The sequence below is a fragment of the Gossypium raimondii genome, chromosome 1 (genome assembly GCF_025698545.1).
Source record: "Gossypium raimondii isolate GPD5lz chromosome 1, ASM2569854v1, whole genome shotgun sequence".
Taxonomy (NCBI): Eukaryota; Viridiplantae; Streptophyta; class Magnoliopsida; order Malvales; family Malvaceae; genus Gossypium; species Gossypium raimondii.
In genome coordinates, this window is record NC_068565.1 from 29179372 (window position 1) to 29190287 (window position 10916).

At 33.1% G+C, this 10916-nt stretch overlaps 1 protein-coding gene across 1 annotated transcript; it reads left to right on the forward strand.

Moving 5' to 3' along the window:
• The first annotated feature begins 3529 nt into the window (after nt 1-3529).
• On the forward strand, nt 3530-8134 carry LOC105785546 (coatomer subunit delta). The gene is made up of 12 exons (XM_012611650.2): nt 3530-3677; nt 4104-4166; nt 4424-4463; nt 4566-4789; nt 5127-5369; nt 5455-5620; nt 5799-6103; nt 6617-6815; nt 6906-7059; nt 7326-7388; nt 7488-7584; nt 7793-8134. Exons 2-12 carry the CDS (start codon nt 4164-4166, stop codon nt 7886-7888), a joined length of 1590 nt encoding a protein of 529 aa, XP_012467104.1. The 5' UTR covers nt 3530-3677; nt 4104-4163; the 3' UTR covers nt 7889-8134.
• The last annotated feature ends 2782 nt before the right edge of the window (nt 8135-10916 follow it).

Consider the following 10916-nt stretch of genomic DNA (forward strand, 5'->3'; position numbering starts at 1 on the left):
GATGGCCACCGGTCCGGCGTCCTCAACGAACGGGGTAAGATCCTTCCACTTTTCTTTGTTATTTCCTTTTTAAAAAAAAACAAATGAAATAAGGAGAATAAAAAAATACGAAAAAGAACCCGATTTCACCTTGAACCAAGAAAAACAATCTGTATTCTCAGTGCTTTCTTTCAATTTTTGTATCCTTTTTTTTCCCCTTCATTTACACAATATAAATGGGCTTTTATAGCCCGAAATCGAAAAAAAAATCTAAATGCTATTTTTTTGCTGTTTCTTCTCTCTGGGACTCTTTGAGTCTGTGTTTTTGCAGGTGTTCGTGGAGCGACGTGCGTGGAGAGGAGGTTGGCCCCGAGACGTGCGGCGACTGGGCGTTAGGCGCGACGTTGGAGACTGCTAGGGCTTGCGGCGCTGAACATGCGGCTTGGGTTTTGTTTTGTTTTTTAGTTTTGGGCTAATTTGATTATTGGGTTTGGGCCAATTGATTGGGATTGTAAAAGCTTGGACTGTTTTTTATTTTGTTTGGACCTGGGTCGATTGGGCCTATTACAAACCGAATTTTTTCGGTTTTACCCGAATTTTGCACACCCCTAATCATGAGTCCATTCAAACTCCCACATACATTTTTCTTCTTCAAAAAACCCTAAATTAAACTCTCCATTATTCTTCTTCATTAGTTCATTCAAACCCCCAAATCAAAATCCCTAAATCAAATCCTCCATTCTTCTCTTTCATCAGTTCATTGAATTTTCTTAGTTTAGGCAAATCCCTCACCATCTTCGGTCTCCATCTTCCAGTCACTCAAAAACGGGTGTTTCTATTGGTTGGCACCGCTCCGTTCTCTTCAATCTTAACCTCGACTTTTATGCAATGTTTCCAACAACACATCGTTTCAACTCAGTTGGCCTATTTTGGATGACCAATTAGCTCTATTTCAATGTGTTTGAACCACTTTTTGAGTTCAATCTCATTAATGAAGTGTTTGGATAACACCTCCAATTGCGCAGTGGATTAATTCTCATTGTGCTACACCTCTTGTTGCTCACCTTTGCTTTAGTGCACTCAACGCAACTTTTTTTTTCAATTTTACCCATGGCCCTTTCTATTTTTTTTTTTAACTTTCTTTCCCCTTTTAATGTCTAAAGTTGAAAAGCCCAAGCAGTTTTACCTCTAGATTAGGTTGGGTAAATACTTATATTATAATAAATTAACAAATATTACAATTTATAGGATAATAAGTAAATAACAATTGAGATGTTTTAATCGTATAACTATCATTTAAATAAATAAAAATATTATAATTTATAGGATAATAAATAAAATATGGGAAGACACATTTTAATATTTTATTAAATGAATTTATAAATTTACATATTTTTCATAATTTTATGACATGTCATAGCTATTTTTGTGACAAGCGGATAGTTTTATTGCTCGACACATGACCATATTTTATATTAAATTAATATAGGCACCATTGTTTAAAAATACTAAATAAATTATTTGAATTATAAAAACTATTACACTTTAGATATTTTAATATTTTACTGTTACGGTGTTAATTTACCTTAAATATATAATTTCCTATAATTATTATGTATAAATTTCTTTACCATATTTTAAAAATAATTTAATTAATATATACGAGTAATTCAAGAATGAAGTAAAATTATATTATGTAATAAATTTTGGGTAAACTATTAAAATAGTCACTTTTGTTTACCTCAGATTACATTTTAGTCACTTATATTTGAAATGTTATATTTTAGTCACTTACATTATCGTATTGTAACATTTTAGTTACTGAGCCGTTAATTGCCGTTAACAGTATAACGGTAAGCTGACGTGGCATGTTAAATCATCATTTTAAATGAAAATTTTAGATTAAATTATACAATTGATCCCTATATTTTTTTCGTTTTGAGCAATTTAATTTTTTCTTTTATGTTTTTCAACTTTTTTTTCTTATTTTCCATTATCTTTTGTTTCTCCCTCTATTTTAGTCACTGAGCCGTTAATTGCCGTTAACAGTATAACGGTAAGCTGACGTGGCATGTTAAATTATCATTTTAAATGAAAATTTTAGATTAAATTATACAATTGATCCCTATATTTTTTTCGTTTTGAGCAATTTAATTTTTTCTTTTATGTTTTTTAACTTTTTTTTTCTTATTTTCCATTCTCTTTTGTTTCTCCCTCTATTTTCCTCCCTTTTCCATTTGTTTAACATAGTTTTTTTTATATTTTCCATTTGTTAAAACTAGTCCCTATACTTTTATTTTTTAACAATTTATTTTTTTCCTTTTATTTTTATTCACAATTGTCTATAGTAAGAAGAAAAAAAGATTAAAAATCTTTATTCTATTATGGGTTTTCATTGAAGATCAATACAAAATTTTTAACTTTCCTTTTCTTTTCTTTATTTTCCATTCTCTTCTTTTCTCCCTCTGTTTTCCTCCATTCTCCTCCATTCTCTGTTTCTTTTAACATAGTTTTTCTATATTTTCCGTTTGTTAAAACTAATCTCTATACTTTTATTTTGATATTGGGTATTTATTATACGTTCTATTTAATCTTCCTTTTGATTAGTTTTTAATATATTTTCAACTTAGGGTAACAATTTTGTATTAATCTTCAATGAAAACCCGAATAAAGATTTTTTTAATATTTTTTGCTTATTGTAAACAATTGTGAATTGCGGTTTTTGATATTTTACACTTATTGTTGATGCTATTACAAAGGATCCAAAAATGGGTTATTATGGTGATTTTATAGAATTGTTTTGACCTGATATTTCAATGAAGATTCTCATGATACTGGTTAACCCTTCTGGTCCCATTAGAGTTAACTTGATTTCTAGTTTTTGGCACCAATTTGGTAAACAAATTAATGTCTTTGGTAGAATTTAGCTCGGTGTTCTATTATATATTGCAGAAGAATCGATATTGATTAATTCAATAAGATCGATTTTATTCATCTTGCAATGATCAAAAATAGTCTTTGGTTTACACACAAGTATGTAATCAAAGATAATTTGCTTTAACAAATAAAGAAATAAAAAAATTAAATTGTTCAAAAAAAAGTATAGGGACTAGTTTTAACAAATAGAAAATATAAAAAACTACATTAAAAGAAATGGAGAAGGGAGGAAAACAGAGGGAGAAGTAGAAAAGAATGAAAAATAAAGGAAAAAAAAGTTAAAAGAACATAAAAGAAAAGAATTAAATTGCTCAAAATGAAAAAAATATAGGGACCAATTTTATAATTTAGCCTAAAATTTTTGTTTGAAATGATGATTTAATGTGCCACGTCAGCTTACTGTTACACTGTTAACGAAAATTAATGGCTTAGTGACTAAAACGTTACAACATGATAACCTAAGTGACTAAAACGTAACATTTCGGCAAACAAAAATGACTATTTTGATAGGTTACCCTAAATTATTACAAAACTTTAAATTCATAAATAAGATGTTAGATGGAAACTATTGTATCTGAAAGTAAAATCCAAAAGACAATATGAGTGGGCTGGACAACCCAAAAATGGTCCAAAACGCCAATATTGTAATGGGAGAAATATAAGTCCTCCTACGGGTTCTCTTCTCGGACTCGCCCTCGATCTCAGCGAACCGGTCTCCAGAGGGAAGAATATACTCACAAGTATAAGCAAATTAGATCGAGGTAACCTTCTCAGATCCGCCACTCAATTGTTACTTTAGAAGATACAATCTCCAGATTTTAAACAACCTCTACTTTTCGAATATTTTAAAAATTGGTGAAGCCTTTATTCTGTCCTACTGTTGTTTTTCCCGGCGATTAGCCTAGTTTTGTTTTCGTAGAAGCATTATCTCATTTCCCTGGCTTTCCAAACGCTGCATTTTGAATTTTGATATTTGCTTTTATATACACGTTGCTCTATAGATCTGAGGTGCTCGATCCATTTGCTTTCTTGATATTTCATTCGTTCTTGTTTCTTGTTTTTTCACATTGATTCTACGTTGTAGATCTTTTTAAGTTTGTTCCCTCTTTATTTACTATACCTTGATTCCAGATATTAAAGTTTCATTTGTTTCCTTTAATCCTAACTTAATTTTTGTTGTCTCCTAGGTTCTCCGATAAGGTCTTCAATTTGATATTGGCTTGGTAGTTGCTTCTCCAAAATTCAATATGGTATACAACTTGTCCTTTATTTTATCATTTCGTTGTTCCTTTTAGTTGAATTGTCGCTTTGGATGGATCCTCATTTAAGTTATTTTATGTTGTATATGCACCAATTGAATTGTGTCACGATTTAGGAGAAACTGAACTTAAATACTGAACTGTTCATTACAACTTACAAGGTTCATGTTATCTGCAATGATACAATAGTTGCCTTTCCACTTCATTGCCAGCTTCTGATTTGACCTATTTTTATTTTTGTGATTTAGGTTGTACTTGCTGCTTCTGTTTTAAGCAAGTCTGGCAAAGGTGAGTTCATTTCGCTTGCTGTAGTTGTTATTCTGTCATGATAATTGAATATTTGAAGAGCAACATTTGGTTGTTACACTGACATTCTGTCTTTTATTTCAGTGCTTGTCTCTAGGCAATTTGTGGACATGACTCGCATAAGAATTGAAGGTCTTCTTGCAGCTTTTCCCAAGTTGGTGGGCACGGGAAAGCAACACACATATGTTGAGACTGAGAATGTTCGATATGTTTATCAACCAATAGAAGCTCTTTATTTGCTTCTTGTAACCAACAAACAGAGCAATATTCTTGAAGATTTGGAGACTCTGAGACTGCTTTCCAAGCTGGTTTGATTCGGCAGCTCTCTGATTTCTTCTATCTTTTAAAATCTTTGAACATAATAAATTGCATAAAAGGAAGACATTTGGTTCTTTATTTCTTCAATCTACCTTCAGTAGTTGCAATTTTACTTTTTTTCTGTATTTGAATAGACACCAGTGCAAATATAATCTCAGTTTCATTATTTATCTGTATGTGTTTTCAGCTGCTAATTCCCTGTCACTTCTCTATCTCATGAAGTTTTGCTGTTACCTGGGGCATTTTCAATTTTTAAGCCTTTGTAATAATATTCTGTCTCTCAATTAGAGCAGAGTACTTATTTTATTTTATTTTATTTTTTCTTAGGTACCTGAATATTGTTACTCTTTAGATGAGGAGGGAATTTGCAAGACTGCTTTTGAATTGATCTTTGCTTTTGATGAAGTCATTTGTCTTGGGCACAAGGAAAACGTTACAGTTGCACAAGTTAAGCAATACTGTGAGATGGAGAGTCATGAAGAGAAATTGCACAAGCTGGTATTGCAGAGCAAGATTAATGAAACTAAGGATGTCATGAAGCGTAAAGCTAGTGAGATTGATAAGAGCAAGGTATATGTTTTGCAATGTTCTTGGCCATATAGCAATTAATCTCTTCTGTTACATGCTCTATTGATTCATGTTGTCTATTCTGCAGATTGATAAGAATAAAGGTGATAAAGGAGGGTTCATGTCAATGGGCTCTGGAAGAATTGAAAGTAGCTTTAGTGATATGAGCATTTCTAGCAGCGGAAGTGGCTTTGGAAGTAGTTCTGGGTTGGGATTAACAGCTGATGTTGACTCCTTCTCTACCAAGTCTAAAGGTTTGTCAAATGAGTACTCCATCACATGCATTGGATTTTGATTGGCATGTTTTTAACAAATTGACTATAATGCTTCATTGTTATTCCGTGAGATATCCTATATGTTTCTCACTCTCCTAAGCATGTTTAATATCAAACTTGTTTCAGAACATTTTCTCACCCATGTTCATATTGCTAGGCCGCCAACTGTCATCTGCAACCGCTCCTCCTAAAGGTCTTGGCATGCAGCTTGGTAAATCACAAAAAACAAACCAGTTCTTGGAATCCCTGAAAGCAGAAGGTGAACTGATAGTTGAAGATGTGCAGCCAAGGGCAGGCCAGGCCAGAGTGGCTGCAGCTGCACCTACTGATCCCATCACTTTGACTGCTGAGGAGAAACTCAATGTCACTTTGAAAAGAGATGGTGGGATAAGTAACTTTGATGTTCAAGGGACTTTGTCTCTTCAAATTCTTAACCAGGAAGATGCACTCATCCAAGTTCAGGTAATGGTTTGGTTTTGTCCTTTTGTGAGTATTCGTAATCTTCAAAGATTTTTACTTTAAAAATTATGCTTTGATGCTGGTGATCAGCATGAAGTTTATTTGGTTCAAATCTTGGTGATAGGAAGTAGCCCATTTGGCATCCTTAAATTAGTTTTCCTTATTGAAGAATGTGCTTTGAAGGGACAAGAAAGTATGTCTTCTGAATCTTCTATTTCTACCTTTTTGAAGACCAGCAACTTTCTTGCATTTGCTTCCTGTTATTGTTATGTTGTCTCTCACTTGGCTAATGCATCTCAAATCCCTGGTGCAGTTACTTGCCGTCAAAATACATGCCAGTTCATCATATTTACTCAATCCCATAACAATAAATATGTCCTGTATGCAACATGTATTTCTTGTAGCACCTTTACTGCATTGAGTTTACAAATTTTTCTTGCATGCTTTCTTTTAATTTTTTCTTTGTCACAATACCTTTCCAGTATCGAATTAACAATTTCCATCCTTTACTTTCAGACTGAAACTGGGGGTAATCCTGGCATTCTTTTCAAGACGCATCCCAACATGAACAAGGAGTTATTTTCCAATGAAAACATTCTAGGATTGAAGGACCCTAATAGGCCTTTCCCCACTGGTTCTGCTGGGGATGCAGCTGGTGTTGGTCTCTTGAAATGGAGAATGCAAAGTGCAGATGAGTCAATGGTTCCATTGACCAGTGGGTCTCAAATCTAATGCCTGCTTATTCATGTAATTGCAATTGTATGCTTTGATTGTTGTTGAGTTTTATTTTTTTGGTTTATTGCAGTCAACTGTTGGCCTTCGGTTTCTGGGAATGAAACTTATGTCAGCATTGAATATGAAGCTTCTGCCATGTTTGATCTGCGAAATGTTGTGATTTCTGTACCTCTCCCAGCTCTTCGGGAGGCCCCAAATGTTAGGCAGATTGATGGTGAATGGAGGTAAATTAAGATCATTTTGAAATTCAGATCATTTTGAAATTCTACTTTTCATGGAAGGAAGCAAAATTGTCAATCTTTAGCTCCGTGAGATTAATAAACTGAATTCAACTAAGCTGTGAGCTTTAATCGAGAACTATTTGGGCCTATCTTCATAAGGCGTTTCTGACTTTGGGTGTTAGTGAAAGTACCAGGATGTTGTGTATTATATAAATGGTAAAATTTGGGAACAGCACCAAATGATTTTCATTTTCTTGTTTGTCTTGCAGATATGACTCCAGAAATTCTGTCTTAGAATGGTCCATACTTCTCATTGATAACTCTAACCGCAGGTCAGTACATTTGTTAACCTATAAAACTTGTTATTGTGTTAGATATTTTTAAGATGCTATTGGTTTGTAAGTACTTTCTTGCTTGTGACATATTGGCAGTGGATCAATGGAGTTTGTTGTGCCTCCAGCAGATTCATCTGTGTTCTTCCCCATTTCTGTCCGTTTTTCAGCAACGAGTACATACAGTGACCTGAAGGTTTGATATGCATATTTATTTATTTATTTTAACTTGGGATAATTGCTGCTGGGGTTTCCAGTGTCTCATGCCAGTTATCAAGGAAATTGCTGAGTAGGAACTTGGTCAATTTGGGCACTTCTTTTAAGTGCAGAAGAGAAAAAGTTGTTCCTTCAACTTATAAATAAATGCCACAGATTTCACTCATCGAAGAGAATTATTGTTGTAGGTTGTGAACATCATTCCCCTGAGAGGCGGTGGAGCTCCTCCCCCCAAGTTCTCCCAGCGAACAAGTTTGATTACAGAGAATTATCAAGTTGTGTGATGAACGACTGTAATAATAGGTGACAAGTTTCTACTGCAGTTACACAGCGAGTACACTTCAATCTATGATTCAAACAACAGCTGCACCTTTCTTTTTGCATCTTCATAAAATACTTTTAGATAAATGATATGCTAGACTTGCAATTTTATCTGTCGTTTTTCGTCATTATGTATTTTGTTGGTGTCTTCTTCAGATCGACTTAATTGAAATATATATATTTTTATAAAAAAATTGTATTCTATATTATCAGTTTTGGATTTTCTACTGGTTGTGGTTGAACTCATTCTAAGATAAGATTCCGTAATAAATCTCGTTAACCAAGTAATTAATGATTTATGATCAGTATATTTTGCTCTTAGTCAACCTTCCTGTGTCAGGAAAGTATATTGAACTCCTAACAGCATGATTTTATCTGGTTCCTGTGCCAATTGATTAAGTTCAACATTACAGGAAAAAGGTGTTGATTATATGTTAAATAACTTATCGGTGTACGTATTATTAGATCTCTTAGTCTGAAAATTACTATTTAATTATATATACTTCACATATAAATCAAGTATGGTGTCTGGTTCCTTTCCGTCACTGACATCCCACTTTCGGCTTTTTCTCCTTTGACATGCGCTGTTCCCAAAATTTCCGCTAGTTATTACCCCAAAAACCCCAAATTTACTATCATTAATCGTACATATCATTTCATCACAATCCATTTCGTGGGAATTTCTTCTCCTTCGTGTCCTTATCCCAAGTTTAGTGTAATGACTTGGAAAATTTTAATTTCGAGACCAAAATTTTTAAATTGAGACGTTTCGAAAAATATAAATTGCGAGATTTTTAGGACAAGAATGAGAATTGAGAGGAGAATTATTAGAAAGTGAGTATGGTATAAGGACCAAATTGTGAAATAATTAGATTAGAGGGAACTAGGTGAAAGATTTAGCAAGTCCTATTTAACCATAATTAAAATGAGCTAGTGGAATGGCTTGATATTTGCACTAAATTCTACTAATCATGATTGAATTGATTATTTGTATTAAGGATTGAATTGAATAGATTAAAAATTATTAAATATTAATTGAAATGTGAAATTGTGCTAATGTTGTTATGAACTATGCTGTTATATAAGGGAATTATGGATTGGTTCATTGAGATCATGATATTGAAATGAAGAATTGGTTAAAAATGAATGTGAGAAATTGTTGCCTTATTAACTGTTCGGGTAGGGTCAAGTATAATTGGTATGCCATAAGAAAGGAAGAGTTCAGGGTTATACGACTATGTGTCAGGGAGGGCTGGACACGCCATTTGTTAGTTATACCGACCAGTGTTGGGCACATCTATTTGTCAGTTTTTACCAGCCAGCGCAAGGTGCAACTTATTATTTCGGATTTATCTAACAGACACTAGGTGCCAAATTGGTGTGTTGGTTGGATCCGTGTATCCGTCCGAGTCATGTTAATAAGGAAATAAAAATGAGAAACGGAATAGAGTAAAGATATTATGATCTTTGAATGCATAAAATGGAAATTTAGATGGAATGAGATATTAATGCTTGATATTTCAATAGATATGAAATGAAAGTGTGATGCTTCATATTAGCGCCTTTGTTAGATTTGGATAATGAAGCTATGAAGTAGTAAAAGTTTACATATTAAATTGTATATCATTTATTATTTTTAACTCATGCATTTGAATGTATTATATTATGTTTTAATGTTCGGATTATATAAATACCATTGAGTTATACTTAGCATATAGTTTTGTTTTGCTCTGATTGGGTACTTTTTGATTCGTTCGTCAACTTTAGCATCTAGCGGCAATCCCAAACTCTCCTCTAGGTAGTAGCTTGATGAGAATATCTAGTATTTTTATTTTCTAGTTATAACCAATTCCTTCTAACCCTTTGATATAAAAAAGTTTCCTCCCTTTCCCAAGCACTTCTAACTTCCTTCTTTAACCTTGTTAACCTTAATATATCAACATCCCTTTACTAAAGTTTTGCAAAAAAAAAAAAAAATCTTTCTTAAACTCCTCAATAAGAAACTTATTATTCTTCACATTCTTGACCAATCTTTAAATTTCACTTCACATATATTTAACTTTAAAATTAAATTCTTCCCCCACATTCTCTAGAATCCACTTCCCAACTCTCATTGATAGTCTGTTCACACCCTTCAAACTTTATTCAATTAACATTAAATTTAAATCTTTTAAAAGTTTTCTATCCCTATAATTAGAGAACTACAATAGGAGTATGATCAGAACCAATATCCTGTGGATTAAACCCATAGTATTAGGAAAAAGCCTCAATTTTTTGAAATTCACCAATGCTTTATCCAAACCAAGCACACTACTGGCCTTTGAAAGAAACTTTATTCAACTTATACTCCTTTATCATATCATTACAACAAACAAATTTCCTCTTTTTTAGTTTTCCTCATGAGCCCCAACAATATCATTTCCTTTAAGAACATCGATGCCCCCTTTTATCCTAATAATCTTTTCCTTAATATGTTCCCAAACCCTTCTTAAAACATTGGAGCTCTATAAATCCAAAATATCTTTATGTCCTCTTAAGTACTTAAATTAGAAACTACAATATCAATTAATTTCTTATTATGCTCAAAGATATTCACTCTCCAATGTTCAGTCCACCAAACATACTGTGGGGTGTCTTGTATTTCACATTTTGGACAAATAGGGTCAACGTCGCCATGAGGAAGAGCTGACGTCCGAACGATGCAACACATGACATCTCAATGAGAAGAAATCGATGTCCTGATGACGCGACGGATGATGTCACGACGAGTCAATAAATGACGTCACGACGTGGTGACGTGTTCCCCATATAACTGGATTTTTTCTCCTAGTTAAACTCTGATTATTTTTTCCCCAATCGAACTTTGATTTATCCAGGATGTTTTGGTCATATTTGACCTTCGAATTTAGCCTCTAAAAGGGCCTTATAACTCTAGAAAGGTTGATGAAAAATACAACATAACACAATTAAGAAATAGCTTTAACAGAGCTT